At 37.8% G+C, this 24,117-nt stretch overlaps 2 protein-coding genes across 2 annotated transcripts; one reads left to right on the top strand and one right to left on the bottom strand.

Annotated features, from left to right (window-relative positions):
• The first annotated feature begins 329 nt into the window (after nucleotides 1-329).
• On the top strand, nucleotides 330-7,604 carry LOC134649754 (venom allergen 5.02-like). The gene is made up of 6 exons (XM_063504584.1): nucleotides 330-396; nucleotides 3,176-3,294; nucleotides 4,226-4,307; nucleotides 4,750-4,931; nucleotides 5,701-5,798; nucleotides 7,466-7,604. The coding sequence occupies exons 1-6, from the start codon at nucleotides 330-332 to the stop codon at nucleotides 7,566-7,568; spliced, it is 651 nt and encodes a 216-aa protein (XP_063360654.1). The 3' UTR covers nucleotides 7,569-7,604.
• A 14,867-nt stretch (nucleotides 7,605-22,471) lies between these two features.
• On the bottom strand, nucleotides 22,472-23,253 carry LOC134649753 (aquaporin AQPAe.a-like). The gene has a single exon (XM_063504583.1). The coding sequence runs from the start codon at nucleotides 23,240-23,242 to the stop codon at nucleotides 22,472-22,474; it is 771 nt and encodes a 256-aa protein (XP_063360653.1). The 5' UTR covers nucleotides 23,243-23,253.
• Nucleotides 23,254-24,117: the final 864 nt, after the last annotated feature.

The raw sequence follows: 24,117 nt of genomic DNA, 5'->3' as shown, positions 1-24,117 counted from the left end.
AGAAAATGTTACCGAATATGCTCTTAATCGGATCCCCGCTATTTTTATTACATCCTGTACCTTGTAAAAATATTAAAATATCCGAGAAGTTTACCAAGTTATGGAAACTTTCCGAAACTTGACAGATGTATGTGTACGTAACTACTCTATTATGAGTCAGGTGCAGTTATATTTGCTTGCCAGAATATTTTCTGCGTAAGCTATTTACACAATTGGATTATTAACTTAACAAAGTGAAAAATTATTTTTAATTTAACATTTCACACCAGCGTTATCAAACGTTTATGACAGGCATTATTTTTAGCTTGCTTAAATATTAGACAGTAAAAATGTTATTGTTGCTCTTTATTGTGTTTTCGTCTTTCCTTTGTGCCTGTGATAGTGCAAGTCCACAAAGTAAGTTTATATTTATTTATTTTCATGCTCAATCTAAATTGACTTTTTAACAGAAAAATATTAAAGATAAAGATAAAAGATAGTTTATTCAAGTAGGCATAATTACAATGCGCTTATGAACGTCAAATAAAGCTAGGTAGACCGGCTCCAACCCTACACCTCTGCCCCGAGAAGATTTAAATCCCCCCTCAATTGGAGGAGGGTATCCCATTATGGGACCGGCAACAAACTCGGCGGGACACATCTTTTCAAAAATAATTACATCTTATAATTAACATGCATTACGAGAAAATAAGGAAAAAAAAATACAATTTAAATCACTATAGAATTCATGCAATTATACACATAAGGTGTAATAGAAATTTGATTTACAAAATATACATACATATGTATATTTGTTAATTTGATATGTTTTCTTATCAAATTCTTATTAAAAGAAATGGGAAAACATATTATATATTTGCTTATTAACAGATCAAAAGAAAATAGATCTGTGACTAGGATAAAAGTGTTAATTTTTTCACTCTAAAGTTTTCTACTATGATAAAGTTAAAGCTGCTACCTAGTTCGGATATTGAGGGCCCGAATTCAAATCCCAATAAAATACAAAATAAAAAAACATAACTCTTGGAAATATTGGATTTAAGTTTTTAGCACTTAAAACATATAAAAAAGCTATTTAATTTATGTCATAATTCAAGTATGAAGTGAAAACCAACTTATTTAGGTACCTATTTAAACAATAATATAATTTAAGTAGGTACTCGTTTTAAAACGTAAACTAAAATTGGAATTGAACTGTCGTGATTATTTACTATTTATTTATTGCAAGTACTTATTAACATGCTACTTGCGGCAAATGTATGAACACGTACAAAACATTTATCAATAAATATATATTTTAGCCACGAAAATCTGTAAATCTTTATTTTGAAGTTCCTTACTTTTCGGCCCAATTGATCCCTTACCCTAAATAGAAACCTGTACCATAACCCTCGTACAAAATGTATTTATCCTTCGGGTTAAATTGCATGCGCGGCTCATGACAATGCAAATCGAACGAAGTTGGTGCAACGTGCAGTGTAAACCCTGGGGTCCTACCGCGAACCACTTCGTTCGTCCGTTCGTCTATTTGCCTCTCTATCGTTCTAATATGCAAAGATAGAGAGGCAGATAATGAAATTACTAATAACGTATTTAATATCTTTCTGCCCTAATCTCTCAGCTCCGAGCGCTGGCGATAGTCCATGCATCTATTAGCTGGCTAAACTGAATAATAACGATACATAGGAAAATTCTTACAACCTATCTTCTAACTTGTAGGTATCCAAGAAGCCGCCTATAGCGAAGAAGAGGTTTAAATTATAAAGAAAAAAATAGAAACTTTAGATGGTGACGATTTTTTTCTTTTGATTTTCTTTACTTACTTATACTTAGTTTAAAGCAATTGGATCAAAACATGTCAAAAGTCGGGCAACCGGAAAAGCGTCTAGTTTAAATGATGGAGGAGAGTTGCACAGGCCGAATTTTTTATTCGACTCGTTTCAATAAAAATTGCAACTTTGGTAACCCTAACGCTAGTACAAAATTCATTACCCGCCGGGATTAGTGCACCCGCGGCAAATGACAATGCAAATCGAGAGAAGTTGGTGCCGCTCTTCAAAACGGCCCTATTAATCTCGCAGTTTAGCTCGATAGCCCATGCGATTTGTTACCAGCTATGATCCCCACTTCATTACGAATATTACGATGACCGCGCGTATGTCCAAAATACTTCGCAATAATTGCGGTTTGGACATAAATAAGTATGATTTATTTCCTGGCATACAGTTATATGAATATTAAAAACTAAATATTTATTATATAATGTCAGATTTACAGAATTACACATCAAAGTAACTTAAAAAAAACATACGATCTAAACTAACTAAAGAAACAAGAAAACTAAAAAAATTAAACACAAATTACACTTAGACTAAATTTAACTAGCCGATAAAATCGCTCCGCGACCCCCCCGATGCAAAAGTGCCCATCACGCTCGCTGCGTTGCCACGTTGAACCGCGATGGATAACCTTTGCATCAGGAAGAACCCAGAGCGAGGATCCAAACCCCTCTCCCGCATGCGTCTCCCCACCTCCCCCAAAAAGGCCTTGGCCTCAACACACCAGCACCCTGTGGTTTCCACTGCAAGCGGGACAAATAAATAGTTCGCCAGGACCTCATATTTCTCCCGCTTGCGAACTGCAGCCCACTCGGCTGCTGCCCCCGCCGATCTCACGGTACGGCCAATATGCGACGCCGCGAAAGTGCTGACACACGTTGCGTCCCACACTAAACATTTCCCTTTCTCCCAGGGAACCAAAGTTAACCCATCCGGTGTCTTCCCATCAGAAATAAACCGGACATAAATTAAACCTAATAAACCTTTGGGATTCTTTATTTTGCTCAACTTTCTTCAATTCGGCAAACTGGTGGTAATCGAGTACTATCGACGACCCGCTTACATTTAAAAATGAATTAACTGAGAATCTTAGAGTGTCTTTAGTTCAATATGAATTATTTTTAATAACACTTGACATTTATCTTTAACTAGCGACCCGCCCCGGCTTTGCACGGGTAGTTCAACGAATTTACACAAAACCTTCCTCAAGATTCACTCTATTAATAGGTGAAAACCGCATGAAAATCCGTACAGTAGTTTTTAAGTTTATCGCGAACATACAGACAGACAGACGCGGCAGCGGACTTTGTTTTATAATATGTATTGATTGATATCAGGGTTGCAGCTGTCGTGTGCGCAAATAAAGCAGTTCGTGGATGGACATAACGTGCGTCGGCAAAGGGTAGCACGCGGCGCCGTGCCGCGGCAGCCTACGGCCGCCAACATGATATACATGGTGAGGTAAAGGGGCATAGCTATGGTTAATATACAATAAATTATGTAAAAAAGCGGCCAAGTGCGAGTCGGACTCGCCCATGAAGGGTTCCGTATTTAGGCGATTTATGACGTATTAAAAAAAAACTACTTACTAGATCTCGTTCAAACCAATTTTCGGTGGAAGTTTACATGGTAATGTACATCATATATTTTTTTTAGTTTTATCATTCTCTTATTTTAGAAGTTACGGGGGGGGGGACACACATTTTACCACTTTGGAAGTGTCTCTCGCGCAAACTATTCAGTTTAGAAAAAAATGATATTAGAAACCTCAATATCATTTTTGAAGACCTATCCATAGATACCCCACACGTATGGGTTTGATGAAAAAAAAATTTTTGAGTTTCAGTTCGAAGTATGGGGAACCCCAAAAATTTATTGTTTTTTTTCTATTTTTGTGTGAAAATCTTAATGCGGTTCACAGAATACATCTACTTACCAAGTTTCAACAGTATAGTTCTTATAGTTTCGGAGAAAAGTGGCTGTGACATACGGACGGACAAACAGACGGACAGACAGACAGACATGACGAATCTATAAGGGTTCCGTTTTTTGCCATTTGGCTACGGAACCCTAAAAAAAACCATAATGTCGATATCCAAGGAGGAAAATGGGTACTAAGTTTAATAGTGTCAAATTATCAAAAGATATTTAGGTCTATTTTCTGTTCCGTTATACGTATCACACCTTTCATTAAAATTACTTTGACCTTATATTAAAATAAACTGCTAATATACCTACTAAACTAATTTTGGGTTAATGTTAATTAATGACAAGTACCTCATTTGCGTCAGCAAACAGCTGTGTGAAACTGAAAGAAACAACATTGTTTGCATACAACCAAAACAAGGTTAAATTAGTATACTAATTGAAATGTGTCATATTTCTAGGTATGGGACGAAGAACTGGCAGAAAAAGCAGCGAGATGGGCTGAAAATGGAATTTTTGGCCATAATCCAGTTAAGACCGTTGGTAATTATTTAGCCTTTTGATTAGTAATGCGCCGAATACAGACTTCACAGAATCGAATATTCACTGGAATATTTGGTTCCGCTAAAGCCGAAATGAATGTTTCCCTGAATTACTATTCGATTCAGCGATCATTTCAATACGGATCAATCAGTTTTCTTCAACCGCCCCGTATTGAACTAGTGCCACTGATGAATAAGTAATAACACTCGTATCTTCCTAGAACTTCTATATTTTCCTCCGTGTAGAAGTTCTAAATTGGTAGTTACCATCGTGAAGTCGCTTACCTAAAATAAGGATGGTCAAAGATTAGGTATAATTGCCTCTCGCATCAAATGATGGTCCATTCCTTTTTAACCCCCGACCCAAAAAGAGGGGTGTTATATGTTTAACACTGGATCAATGTGAACTGGTCATCCCATTTCAGCCTTTGTTCTCTTTGTAGGCTCACAAAGATGGGGCCAGATTGGTGAAAATGTCTATATAGCTACGTTGCCGAGGCCATTCTACGTGCCAGTTATTCCGAATATCGAGGAAGCCCTGGACAGCTGGTTTGACGAGCACGCAAATTACGGATTTGAACCATACAGCCTCGCTACGCCTCGACCTATCGGCCACTACACGCAGGTAATGCGTAATAGATAATATCAACTAATGCTAACCTACTTGCAAAAATGTCATGTCTAGAGAGCGGATTTGAAGTAGCGATCTCAATATTAATATGGATATGACTGGTATAATTTATAATTTTTTCTACACACATTTATTTATTATCATCATAATTTTTGCCCAATATTTACAAAAGCTTCCAAAAAGGTTTTTACTTTTTTGTTCAGATAAATTACAATATTTTAGTGTGTAATAAAAATAATAAATTATACGTCATATCCACATTAATATTGAGATCGCTACTTCAAATCCGCTCTCTAGTCATGTCATGTCTAACAAACCCGATAACGATTAAAAAGAAACACGAGATTTACTTAGTGCCTCCGCTGTCTTGGGACGGATCTTACACGAGGCGAGCGGGTCCGCTCTGTGCACGCTTCCAGCTAATATATTATATTTATAAGAACAATATAGCGTAATATACCGTAATTATAACTACCTTTGCATGTCGATACAGTTTTTTATTTCCTCCAAGTATAAGCAACTTCAGAAAATTAGACTCTTACCTTATACAGAAAATTATAATCTTTAATTATAAGGGACTGGAGGTTTTTCTGTGTTTGTATGACCCGAATGATAATTTTCGAACATAGTTAACACTGTAAAAAAAATGTATGTTTATGAATACGTACCTACCTTAAAAGAGTTGCTCAAATAATTGCGGTGTATGTATATTTTATACTGGGTACAGAAAAGTAAGTAAATATAATGTACGTGCGAATTTCAGTTGGTGTGGGCCGAGTCCACCCATGTCGGCTGTGGGATGTCACAGAAGAAAGAAAACGGTTGGACCACTACGTTGATTGTTTGTAATTACGCACCCACGTAAGTTACAACTTTTTAGTACAGGACTAATTAGACTTGTTTGAGTTACAGTAGAGTTCCAGTGACTGTACAGAACGTTTACGAAAACGTCACGTGCAAACGACACGTCACCAGCAAATTGTCGAATTTTTACAGATCGTGCCAACCACAAAGACGCGGATATGGTTGTACCTATTGATGTTTAATTTTGTAGCTTAAGTAAAGCAAAAAAAAAACAAAGACAAGGACTCGAAGTTGACAAATTTTACTTTAAACCTTAACATGACAATAGAATCATAAGTGGACAGGAATAATCATACTTGAAAGATAACCATACGAACCATACGTTATATACGTTGTAGGCATGTATTACAATTAAAAAAAATGTGAAGCTGCCAATATAATTCAAAGTCAAGTTGTTTACCTACTGTTTGTTTCATTGTGAATCATATATATAGTATTTCTACTCTGTTATAAAAACGCTTGCTAGTGCAATTGCAAAGTGCCTTACAATTCTATAGCAGCAAATGTAGGCAACTGTTACTGTGTATTAAAAGATTTAAAAGCGTTTGCAAAGGAAATTCAAGCGGAGCTTACCTACCTATTGGAAAACCCCCGTTGTTTTCAATTTCGATTTTACTGTGAAATATCTCGTAAAAAACTGTAGAGTAACTCATCCGAAATAGGGATTATTCCCTTAGTGGTAAATGGACTTTTTTTTTGTTGTCCCCTACACTTTTTTTTTCAAATTTGGGATTTTTTTGTTATTTCTACTCAGAATCACGAGCTCTTTCTATCCTAATAGGAGAAAAAAAGGGTCCAGAATTTCCATACATTTTTCGATCTTTCCATTCCGCGACCGCCATACAAAGTCTATGAAAAAAAAACCGGCCAAGTGCGAGTCGGACTCGCGCACGGAGGGTTCCGCACCATCAACAAAAAATAGAGCAAAACAAGCAAAAAAACGGTCACCCATCCAAGTACTGACCCCGCCCGACGTTGCTTAACTTCGGTCAAAAATCACGCTTGTTGTATGGGAGCCCCGCTTAAATCTTTATTTTATTCTGTTTTTAGTATTTGTTGTTATAGCGGCAACAGAAATACATCATCTGTGAAAATTTCAACTGCCTAGCTATCACGGTTCGTGAGATACAGCCTGGTGACAGATGGACGGACGGACGGACGGACGGACGGACGGACGGACGGACGGACAGCGGAGTCTTAGTAATAGGGGCCCGTTTTTACCCTTTGGATACGGAACCCTAAAAATGGTGACGTAATGGAAATAAAAACCTTAGGACACTTTTTTTCTCCTATTAGGATAGAAAGAGCTCGTGATTCTGAGTAGAAATAACATAAAAAATCCCAAATTTGAAAAAAAAGTGTAGGGGACAACAAAAAAAAAACGCCCAAATATGGTGACGTTTCTTGTCACCAAAAAGCTTTGGTGAAATTAGAAATCAAAGATCGATGAAATAAAATGAGATGATGAGATGAAGATGATGAAAAATAGTATTTACAATGACCAAGTGTGGCCATGTCATAATTAATGTCAAATTTCTATGAAAATATGACGTTTATAATAACACTCCTCACTTAGTTCTGTTAATGTCGGTGCAAAGTCAGCACTTGGCCGGTTTTTAAATATTATTTCAATGCTTCCGTACAAAAATGCGTTTCCTTTTCAGAGGCAACTTCCTCGGCCAAGTTCCTTACTACAGCAACGGGGCCATCGGCTACCTCCGCTGCGTGAACCGCACCTGCCATAGGCCTTATGGAAATTATTGTTGAGCGAGGAAACACGGGAATATAAGTGCTAATCATCCGATACATTACCTACATACCTACCAACTTATTTTATAAACATGATTTACCAGCGCCATGGCTAAGTGTCTTAGACATCGGCATATGCTGAGTGGCATCCATTTTGTTAAAATAATAGATTAGAATAAGATGTAATAAAGGTTAAGTTTTATGTTTTACACCAAATAAAGTTTTTCTATTTATTTAGTTATTTATTTAAGTTATGAAAGAAAATACATTAAAAAGAAAATACATTTATTTATGACAAACACAAATGACAAAAAATGGAAAACCAAAACATCTTAATTTATAAAATGAGTTTTAATTTATGGAATAATATAGAAATAACTCAAGAGTAGTAACTAAATAATTAAAATTTAAGTAATGCGATAACACCATCGCAGACGTACAAATGAACAATAAAAGAAGAAAAAAATTGTAGATAGAATGAATAAGAATAACACTTTGACTAATACCTGTCGACTCATAACTCTCGCGCCGTAGGTAGGGACCATCAATCGACGCCAGACGAATGAGTGTTCCAATGAATTTTGACTCTAGTAGTTACTCTTGCCTTCGTGAATTATTAACGTTCCTACTTTTAAACAAACAAAATATAATACATGCCTGTTTAAAATTTAATAAAATATCGTGCCTCTATATTGCCTAAGTACCAAAAATATTTCATGCAATGGTCACTCAACGTAAAAAACCGTAACATCGCAAGACAAAGAAACATTTGAGGCCCGATAAGTTTCTATTTACAAAGGGTTCTTAAAACAACACAAGACTGGAAGGTTGAGTATTGAATTGTCGAGATCTCTTAAAATCGTTCAACTGAATAAACTTCACAGAAAATATACGTAACCAGTAGGTACCTATCCAAAGTCAAAGGTATAATTTACATAAGGGAACGAACACGGGTCACTGAACAAAACCGGCCATACGTAACTTTGATTGCAAGTGCTTTTTATGACGGTTTGATTGAACTGTCACGAAATGGAAATGTGTTTTCAAAGTAACGCAAACATGACAGTAGCTATCACCAACAACTGGTGTACCATAGCAAAGGGTCTACAATAATATTATAGGTATGTTTGAACACGGGACTGTTATTATTTCAGTAAACGATTTTAAAACTAGGCTCGTGTGTCCATGAATATGCAAATGGAGCTTTTTCGATTCAACGCGGAGTGATGTTTGGTCGATAAACAAATTTTCACGAATAATATAGCTACACCAAAAGATATAGGTCAGTTTTACACAGCTTCTGATTATTAAAAACTCGTTTCCAGAATAAAAAATAGTAAACTGAAATTAACGGGGCCGGTATATAATGAGATTATCGGTTTATCGTAAATATACCAATTTTTTTTATTAAAGTTGCTTCATTTACTTTGCTACTTTTTTCATTTTACGTAGGTTCCTATTTTTCAATCATCAGTTTACCTCCTACACTTTTGCTCGTTTTCTGATTACTATTTAATATTGCAGTGAATAATACTATTTTGCAATGAATTGAATACTTTGAACAAAATACCTGTTGGAAATCAGAAAATTTGTGAAACACTCTATAGTGTAGTGTCGATACAAGTGCGAAAAGTAGGAAATTCGCAAAAAGTGGCGATAAATTGAAACACGACCGAAGAGAGTGTTTTAAATCGACACGAGTTGCGAATTACCTTTTCGCACGTGTATTGTACAACGTTTTACAGTATATAAGGCTCTTAAAATTGTCGACATAGGCACGTATTGTGCTAGTAACCGCACTAGGGCGGTAAAGTAGAACCATATATACTGTAAAAGCTATTTTCAACCCGGCTATCTGCATATGAAAAGTGAACTCCCTTAACAGGAGAAATGAAAAACATTTTTCCAGGGTGACTCTCAAAACTTAGCACAACTTGCACAGTACCAAGTTGTCGAAGCAGTTTAAGCGAAGCACTAGAGACAATACGACGAAGCTTCATTTAAAAGTTGTGACAAAAAAGACCGGACCGGGCATCCGTGCCCCTTAACGTGGAGTTAAAGTTTCCACCGGAAAGTTAGGGGCCGGCTGTCTCGTGTCTCGGTATGCGCGACACTAGTGGAATGCGAGTAGGTATCGTTCAGGTCGAAATTTACCGAAGACTTACTTCTTGTACTTGCAATGCCACTCTGTACTTACGGAATGCTGTTATTCTCAGGTTTAATTAAGCGATTGCCACCTTCGGGCGCTGTAGGTAATGAAAACTTGTAACTTGTAAAACAAGCAGAAAAGGTTTTTTTTCGATGTGGCGCGCGCACAGCTCTTGTGAGCAAGGACCCCGCTAAGGATACGGGCGAGCCTTGCTCATATGCATATCTGTCGCCAGTTTTCCTTTAGTCGCCTTATACGATACCCACGGGACGAGATGGGGTGGTGCTATTCTTTTCTGATGCCGGCACCAGACGGCACAACGAATTAAGGTTGTTTATGATATATTCAATTCAATTCAATTAATTTATTTCGAATCCATAAGATCCATAAATGTTAGTACTTAGAACAAACAAATCTTAAAATTACTTAAGGATAGTGTCATTTAAAAATACAAAATAATAGTAATAAATCCAATAATAAATAATAACACTACACGTACTAACAATACATATAACTATATAACTATATATATATAACTTGGGACTAACTAAGACAATGAATCCATCGTAACTTCCTCAACAGGTATAGCACTACAGCTGGGCTAGCACACGATCTCGCCGCGAGATAGATTATATACCCGTCCCTCTTTATTTAATACCGTTAGAAAAAGACGGTTAGTCTTTCTCGCGGCGAGATACTGTCGCGCCAATCATGTGCTAGGCCTATAGTTGCGAGAAATACGAGAATCATCACTACATAGTATAAAACAAAGTCGCTTCCCTGTCTGTCTGTCTGTCTGTATGCTTAGATCTTTAAAACTACGCAACGGATTTTGATGCGGTTTTTTTAATAGATAGAATGATTCAAGAGGAAGGTTTATGTATAATTTGTTAACCCGTGCGAAACCGGGGCGGGTCGCTAGTGGAAAATAAAACCTACTTTTCGCGGCTGTTATTATTATAATAGGGCTATTTAACTCTCTCTAACTATATTCATTTGTTAGAGAAACGCTGAACAAACAATGATTCTGGTACAACAACATCTAAGTTTTGCTTTTCCTGTTAGTTCGCAATTTATTCCGGCTTATAACCGTTTCGTTTGATTGCAAGCAAACAGACTCAATGAATCGGTTTTTGCTAGTCAGTTATTTGGAGGTCGAGTATCATCAATTCATCATATTACTGTACAACGAACCGTATATAATTTAATAACATATTTTTCCTGATAGGTAGTTTATTGATTTAGTCGCCTGCAGTAAAATCATCAACAACGAAGCGCGGAAAAAAAAACAACGGGTTGCACTCAGGGAGTGCCGGCAGAAGTGAAAACTCAATGACTAGTGCAAAATGCACTATATATAATTGAGGTTAACATTATCTAGCGTTATTTCGTCGCATTACTTGAAACCCCTAAGCACATCACTGTTAGTACTCGAGTTATATTAATACCAGTTAGAGCGAAACTCACTAGATGGCGTTTAAATCAATAATGAAAAACTCAATGACACAAGTTACAGTTTTTCGATCAGGTCACGTGTCCGTCTTACGTCTTACGGTCACGTGACACCTGTTACGAGTTTAACATTTTTTTCCCACCTCAAAAAGTGCACAGCGCCGCTAAAGAAGTTTTCACTTCAAAAAAATACATTACACGCTCTTATGGCTCTACAAATAAGATTGTAGCGTAACTTTTTCCATTTTTTCCTTTAATATAAAATTTTAAATAAGATTGTCAGATATTTTAACGTGCTTAAGTATGAGGTAATAATGACTATTAATCGCGGTAGTTAAGATCACTTAATTATTAAAACTCATTTTATCACGTGATAAAGTATCCCCATGCTTAAGCTTACTTTGCATAATTATTTCTCTATAAGAAACGAACTTGTCGACGCGGGCGCAGCATGGTTCCATTTTTATCGCCCGTCACTATGCCCGTCACTTTCGCACTTACATACTTGTTAGAACGTGACAGGCATGGTGACAAACGATAAAAATGCGACCGTGCGTACGTACCGCCGCTGAATGAAATGGGCGTTTTTTTTTTGTTGTCCCCTACACTTTTTTTTTATGTTATTTCTACTCAGAATCACGAGCTCTTTCTATCCTAATAGAAGAAAAAAAGTGTCCTAAGGTTTTTATTTCCATTACGTCACCATTTTTCATAGACTTTGTATGGCGGTCGCGGAATGGAAAGATCGAAAAATGTATGGACATTTTGGGACACTTTTTTTCTCCTATTAGGATAGAAAGAGCTCGTGATTCTGAGTAGAAATAACATAAAAAATCCCAAATTTGAAAAAAAAGTGTAGGGGACAACCAAAAAAAGCGCCCAAATAGGAACGAGAGATAAACAAAAACTTTGTTTTCTTATATAACCAACCCTTTTTTTAAACGATAAACTGTGATACGAGCAACTTAAAGATACCAACCAGTTATTACAGCCTCTACCCCTACTAACACGATAATAAATTGCACGTTAGAATTTTCTAAAGGCATGAAAGTCAACCCGGGTAAATGAATTTACATACCTGCCTCGGCGGTAAACAAGATCGGTGTCTGTTAGCTTTTTATTTTCTCAGTAATTGGATTCTGCTTCACGTTTATTGGTCGAAAATAACCTCAACCCATAGACTAGGAATCCTCTAGACGGAGTTTAGAGCAATTATTTCATAAAACCGATGCTGCCAAAAATACTGGGGTGCGGGGGACGAGGTGAGCGAGTTTCGTGCCGTGATTGGTCCGTTCAAAGACACGGACGTCACACAAAGACACTTTGACTCGAAAATGGAGTAAAACTACCGTATATTTGTGGCAGAGGGGGTAGCGCTACTATGCTCAGTCTGGAGGATGTCTTGTCTGTGCCTCAACCAGAGCGAATAGTATACAATTTGAATAAAGAAGGAACTTTAATTGAAATGTAGGTCGGATAATATTGAAAAATATTTAAATACAAATATTTATTTATTTATTTAAACTTTATTGCCCAAAATACAAAAATAATGTAGGTACAAATGGCGGACTGACTGCCTAATGGCATTTTCTATTACCGGTCAACCATCGGGCTAAACAGAGACAAAATTGAAAAAATGGTGCAAGAAGAAAGAAAGAAGATATTTATTAGAACTATTAAAAACTGAAAAACTTTAACTCACTTATAATATATGTAAATGCAGTTTTAAATTTTCTGTTTTATTCATTTCTTTGAAATGTCTAAATGTGTTAAAACTACAGTTAACGAAAAATAATTTACAGCCAGCAGTAAAAGTAGCTAAGCGGGTTAAGTGATCATAAGTTTTTGGCAAAATTTTTATTTTTGGTACAAGCTTTTATCGCTGACTGTACTTTTCTTACGACAGACAACTAATACTCATCGAGACAATTCTAAAAACCCCTAACACATTTAGGTTGCGTTGTTTCATCACAGAGTTCCTATGGCCACCTCCTGTCTCCATCATCAGATCAGTTCGATGGTACCATAATATTGCATTGTCACCCGACTTACATGTGTATGCAAAATTTCAGCTCAATCGGAAACCGGGAAGTGGATCAAATTTAACTTGCAAGATTCCATTACATAGTTAGTTACATACAGGTCGAGCTAATAAAAGCTTGTTAAAATGATCGTGCTCAGATTTTGAACACAAGCCCGCTTAGAAACTTCTGCTGCTGGCTGTACCCACTTACTAAGTCTACGTCAACGTTTTTCAGTGGCTAGCGTATACGAAATAAAATACATACATATTTAATTACACGATATTTAAAAAAATTAAACAAATTTCACTTGTTCTCCCCAAAAAACCGAACTAAACTAAATTAAGCGTACACGTGAACTTTTCCAAACAGTTCGCAATTTAGTTATATTTGCTCCACTTTAGCCGCCTCCATTAAGCCGCCGTCGAAGCGCTAAATTGCATCAAATGTGGTGGGAAAAGCATATCAAATAACCACATTTTAGGATCAATGCTAATGCTAGCTTCATCTGACAGTGGCGTTAGGATTTTATCGATTTTATTTACAGGTAAATATATAATTCCTTTTTATACGTACGATCTTAAGATTTCAAGCTTACAGAGAGATTATTAACGCAGGCAAATGTGACCGCGGTTCAGCACCGGTAATGCTTGAAAATAGAGACTCTCCGAGACGTTGAAATACGTAAATCAAACCATAAAATTAGTTAAAAATTATACGTATTGCTATTTTTCGAATTACCTGTCTAAGTGTAGGTATTTGATAATGTGAAAAAATATATGCTAAAATAAAGTTTAACAATAAATAAATCTAAATGACTTGTATTAGTATTATTAAATTGTACAACGGCACTTAATCGCGTATCTAAATTTTAAATTAAATAATAATTTAATAATGTGTAAAAATCGTGAAAGTTTAAATCAGTGACTTGTATTAGTGTCGTTAAAAGTAAAAATGTACCTATTGAGATGACACCAAATATAATCACATCCACAAATTTGAACTGAGTAAATAATCAGGATGAAATGCTTTTAACTCAATGTTGAAGTGCTACTAATCGCTAACATTGTTATATCCATTATGTTTAATTACGATTATCAAAGTAACAATAGCTACTTTCAAACCCGCTGGCGCTGATTACGAGTCAATTATGATGAAAACAATGTTCATTTTATACCCATACACATACACAATGTGGTTTAATGCGGCTTTATACAAATTAGTACCTAACAATAAAATATAATACGTACACAATTGCAATAAAGGTATGTATTATTAACTATTAACAGATACAGTAAGTAACCAGCTTGATTGATTAGAGCAGTGGTTCCTAACCTGGGGGCATTACCCCCGTGGGGGTAAAACTGGTATTTTACGGGGGTAATAAGCTAACCTAATATAACAATACAACAAACCTACACGTTTTATTTTTTATTACCATTGGGAGGAGGGGTAAAATCAGGTTCCCAGTACTAACTGACTCTATGACTACATAGGGGTGACCGGACTGAAAAGGTTAGGAACCACTGGATTAGAGATACTGACGCAAGTTCGGTAAATGTAACCAATTAAGAAACAATTACTGAATCCGACAGCTGCAGCGTAACCAATAAAAAAAAATCTACAAATATTCTTCTATGAAGTTCATTTTTCTACTTCAAATCGTAATGACTTTTTGGTACCTAATGGATGCCTATCTATTTTCACTCAAGGAGTTAGACATTATTTTAGAGTATTAGTTCTAAACAAGTCACAGTTACGTGGGATAAACAGAGCAAATTCGAGCTTGGTACTTTGAATTTCTCGTGTGGCGTATAAATATTTGAGCGGCAGGACCCACGAGCCGCGCCGACTACAGTCTACACCTACAATGAGAATAATTCATTATTTCAGGGCAGGACCTTACTATACTACTCTTTGAGGAATGCCAAACATGCTTTATAAGCATTGTTTTAATCCGTTTAAAATTCTACGTTTGGTAGCGGTTCGTAACTTGGAACTGTTTTCGACGTTCCACGCGGAATATTTTTGTTTACCTCTGCATACTTCACGGGGCTTGCAACGCAGCAGAAATATTCATACGGCTGCTGTCTATCTAGTTAAAAACATTTTCTACTCAACTGTACATAGGGTAGTCTCTTCTCTAGTCTACATAAATTGATCCATGATTCATACGGAAAAAAAATATATTGGTTTCCTTTAGCTTTAGGTATACAGTCAGTTGAAGAATACATACATATCTGTGGGTAGGTACCTACATATTTATACATATATATTATTAATTTAGCTTTTATGAGCTTAATAAGTTCTGTGTTAATATTTGATAATTTTTAATTTGATAATAGCATAATATTTGAAAATCGTGAACGTTTAAATCGATACAGGTTTTTTCCCTAGTAAGCCCTTTTTCATTAATTAGTAAGAGCTGACCGCTTGACCACTGTTTGCTGTATTCTGAAAGTTTCCATTAACAGAGGTGCATTGAATCCAGGCGTGCCGTAAGCCGAGGTTCACTTAGCTCTAATACCAGCCCCAGCTGCGTCCGGAGATACCCACATCCATTTATTGAGAATTTATCCATTGATTGCCTGGCACAGTTTATTCAACACTTTTAACAGTTTTAGCTCGCCTTTACTGACTCAAAGTGACTTTTTACGATCTGGAACATGTACTGGAATTTCATTCAGGTTTTTTTTAGGTTTAGTTAAAAGGATGTTTCTAAAAAAAACGCTGGAAATACTCTTTTCCGTTTTTCCTATGCGTGTACCCGGTTGCGTATCGATGTTGTTATTTGCATACCAAATTTTGTTTACGAAATTTGGCGTGAGTGGTGGTTTTATTGGAGCTACGATACCTTGTTACCATTTTATTCTAGTTTTTATAATTTAAAATAAGGATATGCCAATAAAATTATATTTGATATACCAACAAGTTCTAATAGATGTTAGTAGCTATTCAATTAACAGATTTTTTTATGGTCTGATTTGAATTGTTTTGTATCTTATTCATTAGTAATGAAAATCAGCACACTTTTATTATGACCGCTGATGAAAGTGATGAACCGTGACTGAAAGCAACGACAGAAGTCGTCAGCAGTATACTGCTCAAAAAATCTGTCTAGTTTGGGCTTACAACTGTTATGTCTAGATACAGATTTAATAAGCTAGAGCACTAACTGCTTATTTTATACACTCCAGCCAGCCATGGAGCGATAGAAGAGGTAATGTGACGTATCTTTAGCATTTCCCGGCACCGCTAACAAGCAGGCGTATCTCTATCTGCGATCTGCTGTGCAATTTAGAACTCAGACCGAGCACTTCGCCGTAGGCGGACCAGTATAATGGAATCGTAGTAATTAGATAGGTAGATAAAATGCATACAATTACTTATAGCTACCTAATACGCATTCCAAATTTTATATTAAAGGAAAAAAATTAAAATGTTACGCTTCCGGCAGGACTTGAACCCGCATCCTCCACAATCCGTGTGTTGCTCTTAACCAATTGAGCTACGGAAGCCTACCAGGACCTCGCAAATCCTTCCATTCCTTCCCTTATGCGTACACGCCTTTGGGGTGGCGTATAGCGACATCTACCGAAAGACGATTACAACTTTTAACGGCTTTTCATTTGGAATATCGCTCGCAGACGTATCTGCTTGTTAAAAAATTGTTCTAATACGCATTATAGTGTCAATCGAATGACGTAAGCAGAGTTTGGTCTTCTCCAACTCCTATGATCTTCTGCTGCGCTGAGCTGCTTGTAGTAGCTGTTTCCTGTGTTATACATTGTCCGTTTCCCATGACCATGAGCCATAAAGTAATGAAACTAATTTTCAGCAGTAGGGCATAGGTAGGTATATGTCGTATCGTTCACAGAGCAAGCTAGGGTAATTCAGCTTAAATACGCCTTGCTTTTATGAAGTAAAAAAAAAAAAATTATAAGTACAACGCGAATTAGCGCATTATACTGGTCAGCTTCTTTGTCCTGATTCTTGTATCTAATAGACTTAAATTATACGATATACGCCTTTTTCTGACTAGCTCAATATTTTTTCTAGTCGCGCGCGAGAACGCAACTCAATGCATGCTAGTAGGTCTGTATGCATTATAGTTAGGAGCTCCTTCACTAGAAAGAACACAGAACTCTAGACGGCTCTCTGAGTGAGCGGGTTCTAACTAAGCTCTCCCGCTCTCTTGCGTTCTTGTATTGACGGTGAGGGATTTGTCTCCTAAAGTATCAAGAATGCGGCACTGAACATGTGACAAGGTACCTACTAGATACTCTTCTAAAATTTAAAGTCACTAGGGTTGCTGTTAGGTTTAGGGGAAGTAAACTACGAACTAGCGCATAGTCGATGCGGAATGTTTCGTGAATATTACGTTATTGTGTGGCTATGACGAGGGTCGGGCGGGCGACACGTCGAGATACGTGCCCGATCGAGATCAACGTCCTTCACGCATCCACTGACAAAAGTGTTACTAATTTATATATTTTACATTGTTCAAACTAATCGTGTGACTTTGTTTCCGCTACCCCAAGGTTGTCTGGAAGACATCGCTCTTTAGCGATAAGACCGCCTGTTCTCTGCCCCTATATTTAACCAATTGTTTTTCTTTAAGCAGTATCTTTTGCCTAGGTGTGCCAATAGAGAGTATGCTATCTATCTAAGAAGCTTCGTACACGTTATGTAACTTCTGTATTGAACAGTTACGTAAGGACCATGTAAAAAAAGATTACTGTTTCGATGGTCATCATCATTTACTTCACTAGCTTTTAGTCATCATTTTCCTCGCGTTGTCCCGGCATTTTGCCACGGCTCATGGGAGCCTGGGGTCCGCTTGGCAACTAATCCTATTGGCGTGGGCACTAGTTTTTACGAAAGCGACTGCCATCTCACCTTCCAACCCAGAGGGTAAACTAGGCCCGTATTGGGATTAGTCCGGTTTCCTCACGATGTTTTCCTTCACCGAAAAGCGACTGGTAAATATCAAATGATATTTCGTACATAAGTTCCGAAAAACTCATTGATACGAGTCGGGGTTCGAACCCGCGACCTCCTGATTGCAAGTCGCACGCTCTTACCGCTAGCTTTTAGTAAGAACATAATTAGGAAACCTGCAAAATAGAAGAAGCAAATACATTCAAATTGGATGTGAAATCCCCAATCCCTCTTAAGGCTTGGCCAGACACAGAGCGCGACGCAGCGCCGCGTGACGCCGACGCGATGACTGTTCAAACAGGGCGCGCGCGGACCGCGCTCTCAACACGCCCTCATCGCGCGCGCGAACGCGGCGCGGCCGCGCGGGAACGCGGCGCGGCCGCGCGCCACCGCTCGCTGCCTAACGTCCGATCCGACTGATGTGACCCAGCGCGACGCGGCGGCCCGCCGCGTCCCGCCGCGTCCGCGCGGCGCAGCGCTGCGCGGACGCAAGGGGCCGCGCGGCGCGGGGCGCGACAGAAGCGGGGCGTGATACCGGCGGGACGCAGTCTGTTTGACGTCGGTAACCTGTTAGCATGTGCCGCGGTCGCGCGGCGCGGACGCGGTGCTGCGTCGCGCTCTGTGTCTGGCCAAGCCTTTAGGGAAGACTAGTGTTCAGCAATGCTAGGTTTTGCTGACTCTACCTAAAAGGCTGATGACGATGATCAATACCCTCCATTACCTAGGAAAAACACTATGTAGGTATATTATTATTTTAAAATAAAAAATAAATGAAAATAGGAAAAATAAAATGGATAGAGTTAGACCAAGAGAAGTCTGCAACGATTTTGATAGCACACGCAGTGTATGTGTTATACCTAATACTTTCATAGAAGTTTGACGTTTAAAATAACACTAGCACTGCGTGTGCTATCAACATCGTTGCAGACTTATCTTAGTCTAACTCTATATTACGAGTATGATATGAACCGGTATGAAAGGCGTTTAACTACAAAGAAAAGAAACGTATGATTGTAAATATGTCGAGACATTATTTACCATACATGATTTACAAGTAGCTTGCAATATTATTATCGGGGACACAACGAAACTTCACCGGGAGAATGCGGCGTAGGCTATAAATCTCCCCCTTACTTTGCTGGCATTATAAAGATTACCCGACAAAATAGTCGGGCCCTTCCGTTCAATTTCGCAAATCGTGTTATGTCGGAGGCCGCTGACGTATCGCGTTCCGCACCTCGATCTGGGACCGCCCGTTTTGATGCCAGATTGGATTTTATGTAAGCACTTTAAATTCAGAGAGCTAGTTCGCGCTAAGTGAAAATCCTTGTTCCGGCATCGTATGCTCAGTGATAGTTACTAAAGTGATCAAGTTTTAACGAGCCCAATGAATTAGTTAACTCTTATCTGTAATACTATAATACCTACAGTATACATTATTAAATATATTATCCCAACAGACAATGACACACTCGTATTATACCAAAAGTAACCTTGACCCCGTCATACGAAGGCACTTTCAATTTGGTGACGATCAGATGAGGAAAGTTCGGTTTGTGCTCATTTTTTTTAGAATAGAATAGAATAGTTTTTTAAATAGCGGGGGTGGCCGAGTGGATATGACGTCCGACTTTCAATCCGGAGGTCGCGGGTTCAAATCCTGGCTCGTACCAATGAGTTTTTCGGAACTTATGTACGAAATATCATTTGATATTTACCACTAGCTTTTCGGTGTAGGAAAACATCGTGAGGAAACCTGCATACATCTGCGAAGAAATTCAAAGGTGTATGTGAAGTCCCCAATCCGCATTGGGCTAGCGTGGGGACTATAGCCCAAACCCTCTCGCTTATGAGAAGAAGCCTGTGCCTTATTAATTACATAAAAAGAACATAGTGAAAATAAAGTGTCACGAAATGGCCCCATCTCAGCTAAAATAAACATCAAAGTTTATGTATTCAAAATAAACTTTGATGTTGATAAGATAAGATGTTTGATGAATGATTTGTGAAAAGATTTGGCATCGTCCAATCCATGCATACTAATATGACATTATTCATAATTGTCTGTCAAATCTGACACGCCGTTGATTATCGTGCGTTCCATTGTATTTTTCGAAGAGAGGTTAACCTTAACAGAGGTTCGCTAAGTTCTATGTAATGAATAAACAGGTTTAAATTTACATCAATCGTTATCGGTCCTACCGTTACATACAAATGCACACTTTTCAGAAACGAAATACGTAATTACTCATCCATCAGATCACGCATCTCTTTCTTATACGCGATCCCGATCACATTCCAAGGCAAGCCCTCGAATGGATTCCGCAATATTAAGAGGAAAGTTGACAGACCAAGCCCTAGTTAGTATCTAGTATCTTCACTGGCGGACTAGCCAAGGTGACGATCGCTTACGCTTCGCCATCGAATCGTTTTATGTCTCTATCACTCTTCCATATTAGTGCGACAGTGACAGTAGCGTTTCGATCGCTACGGAGCGTAAGCGATTGGCATGTTGGCTACGCGGCCAGGTTGAATGTGGCGGGCCAACCTCGCTCACGATGAAACACGCAGCCCGGGATGCAACACGGTGATGGCGTGGCAGTGTGAACGCCCCCTGACCTACCTAGGACCTTGCACTTATCAGATCTGTACCTACTTAAATCTGTACCTACTTAATTTACCCTTTGGTACCTATTCGTTGAATCCATTAATTATCTTTATTATCTTATCAAGCAAAAGGTAAGATAAATGGACAATATTATACTTGCAGACATCAATTATTTATTATTTTTACATTGTTTATCTCTATGGTATTTCGGTTTTCCTTAGGTATACTCGGGGGACTAGATAAGGAAAATTTACTGGAGAAAATGTCGTGTTAACGTCTTGACAATGTACTTAGACTAAGGGTCGGTTGCACCAAACTGTTTGACATAGTTAGAGAGTTCGCAAAATTTTATTGTATGGAAAGTCTCATAGTAAACCGCCACGACGCGCTGGGAGACGTTGATCAGTCTGTCAAGTGCGGATGGTGCAACTGACACTAAGTATATATTACTTATTATCTTTTTAGTTGTTTCACAAAAAAAAACAGCAAACAAAATTTGTTAATTATAATGTTACTTATTTCTAGTTTCTGGTCCGCAAATGGTGTAACTTATTGCATAGTACGGGGTATGTATAATACCTACATAACCTACATTAACATAATATAAATTTATGATGTGATTTGAATTCTGAATTACCTACACGTAAATATAAATTGCCTAACAGGTAACAGTAGTTTATGTGTTAGCGACACGCATTAACAACTTACTTATAGCCGCAATCAGATTATTTGACGTATCGACTGGGATTATAGATTTAATGCTTTTGTATCATGTCACATTGATAAAGCGCATTGATAAGCTTCGGTAGCCTAACGGTATATCGGCATCTTTTTAAAGTGCAACCGGGTTTCAAACCACCGCTCGTAGGTACTGATACTACTGATGAATGATTTGAAATTTAAATGTCGCCGGCCGATCGTTAGATGAGACAGATCGTGAAATTCCTAGGCATATCGCGAAACGTGAAAATCTTTGTCTCATTCCCTGAGTCGACGGAGTCCCGCGGCGCCTATTTCTGGACAGTTTGTCCTTCGGGCATCTGAAGCAACCTAAAGAACCTATCCAACCTATCTATTGGTTTAATGTGACTACATATTCACAAACAATTTCATTTTCAAAAATTTAACCAAAGGTACACTTAATGGATTTCGAATGTTGCCGTTTGAACTAGGTACGTATAGATAGAACTACCGAGCGATATCGATAGTGGTTAATTTTGAAAACAAGTTTTTTATTGAGTGGCGACACAATATACGTAATAAACTAGCACCATTTGTATAATTTTAAATATGTTTAAGAATTTAAAATAGTTTTTCTTTTTATTACAACACAATTGTCAATGTGATGGATGGTCTACCGTCGCAGTAATAATGCTAGCTACGTACACGTAGGTAAATCGCATCCTTTGGTAGAAAAAATCCGTACAGATCCATCTACCTAATCATTGAATTATTAAGTAGGTATTACGTTGAAGGTAACTATTTACATCCTGTAGCTATCTATATGCTTGGTAGCTACATGCTCTAAGCGCCACTTGCACCATTCTACTAACCCGGGGTTAACCGATTAAACCTGGAGTTACCATGAGTACCAGTACAATTTGACACTGGGTTTACGATTTAACCGCTTAACCCCGGGTTAGTGGGATGGCGCAAGGGGGCCCAAGTAAATTTAGGCCAAATAAGAAGACAGTAATAAAAAGATATATTTTTATTTGAGATATAAAAAAAAAATTTGGTAAGTTGGGACTTATAATGATTTTTTCGGTTTTTCGAGCCATATAAACATGTATAATCCAGCTATGACTGTTCCAAGGAACGGTCCTACCCAATAGATCCATTGAGCAGCCCATTTACCGGCCACCAGCGCTGGGCCCAACGCGCGCGCAGGGTTCATGCTGGCCCCGGTCAGCGGCCCGCCCGCGAACGACAAACCAGCCACAGTTAACCCAAATTTGATCGCAGTAGAATCCTGGTTCTTCTCATTAACAGGATCCCAAAGTGCACAGGTTATTAGACAAAGTGTGCTCGTCAAGATCACTTCTATGATAACAGCTTGCCACGCGTCGAGCCGCTCGTGGGGCAGCGCCACGCACACTCCTTCCGTAACGAAGTCCACTGGTGACACATTTAATAAAACCCACGACGCAAAAGTAGATCCCAGAACCTGTGCTATTAAGTAGCATATTCCTAACACTATTGATATCTTACCCCAGAATATTGATAGTAGAGTTATGCAGGGGTTCATATGAGCCCCAGAAATGTGACCGAACGTTTGTACGTTTATCAGAACCGCAAACCCAAATGTGAGCGGCGAATACATGGGCGGCATGGGGTCGAATCCCTCTATAGGTATGCATGACGCACATCCCAAAAATACCAGTATGAACGTGGCAACAAATTCCGATACAAGCTTGGTCCAGTTTAACCGGAACCAAGAAACAACAACTGTCGAAACATCTTGTTTAACTTTGTTTTCTGCCACCGTAACCATTGATTCCATATTAGTTATAACTTTCATTTCTTTCAAATTCGTCATAATATGACGAATTTATTAGGCAAGAAGCGCTATCACACGCAAAAACTTCACGCACTAAGCCATAAATGATTTACTTTATAACTGTCCGGTCATTGTTTATAGGTAACAGTAAAGTGCGATTGACGGCAACACAATCCTGTTAAATAATGGAAAGTGAATATCGTCGCGAGCGGAACACGGCACGGCGCGCGTGTGCTGAGGTTCAAGTAATATTGACGTCTCTGCAGCTGTACTATAGCTAGATAGCGACATGGAACCAGTTATCAAGCCGGATTAGCGCTACAATAACCCCAATTATAAGACGCAGCACATACGCTTATCCTTCATTTAAAATATGATAAACTTATAAAGTAATCTTTTATAGTTTATACTATTATTTGAATATTAAAATAGGTGCATTATAAAATTCCATTATTTGAATATTTTTCTTTATTGTCTCCGTTTATTTAAAAAAAAACATTTATTTCAAGCTATTTGGCTCATATTTTTACATTATTTACATTTATTATATTAAAAATGACATTTAAATATATTCTACTAAAATTTACATTACAATTTAAAATTTACAAATAATATATAATAATAACACACACAACACAAACACAAAACACAAACTATGTTTACAACTGTATTGGTTACAGTTCTTAGATGTGAGATATTTATTTATTCTCACATTTTCATTTATCTTATTATGATTAAGTATTCGCTTTCTGTTTAAGATTTGAGTATCTAAGATAATCAAGACCACTTGGTAAGGAAATTCCATATTTTAATATGGCTTATGAACTCGTTTTTTTTTGTTTTATTACGAATAAACCAACGCAGTTTTTTTAATGATAAAGGAGGCAAACGAGCAG

The sequence above is a fragment of the Cydia amplana genome, chromosome 7 (genome assembly GCF_948474715.1).
Source record: "Cydia amplana chromosome 7, ilCydAmpl1.1, whole genome shotgun sequence".
NCBI classification, from domain to species: Eukaryota; Metazoa; Arthropoda; class Insecta; order Lepidoptera; family Tortricidae; genus Cydia; species Cydia amplana.
This window is presented reverse-complemented; position numbering and strand designations above follow the sequence as displayed.

Bases quoted from the DNA above. Each gene is read 5' to 3' on its own strand.
- LOC134649753 (XM_063504583.1), bottom strand. From the start codon at position 23,242: ATGAAAGTTATAACTAATATGGAATCAATGGTTACGGTGGCAGAAAAC.
- LOC134649754 (XM_063504584.1), top strand. From the start codon at position 330: ATGTTATTGTTGCTCTTTATTGTGTTTTCGTCTTTCCTTTGTGCCTGT. The intron at 3,295-4,225 runs GTGAGGTAAAGG...TCATATTTCTAG, and splicing joins CCGCCAACATGATATACATG to GTATGGGACGAAGAACTGGC. The intron at 4,308-4,749 runs GTAATTATTTAG...TTCTCTTTGTAG, and splicing joins TAATCCAGTTAAGACCGTTG to GCTCACAAAGATGGGGCCAG.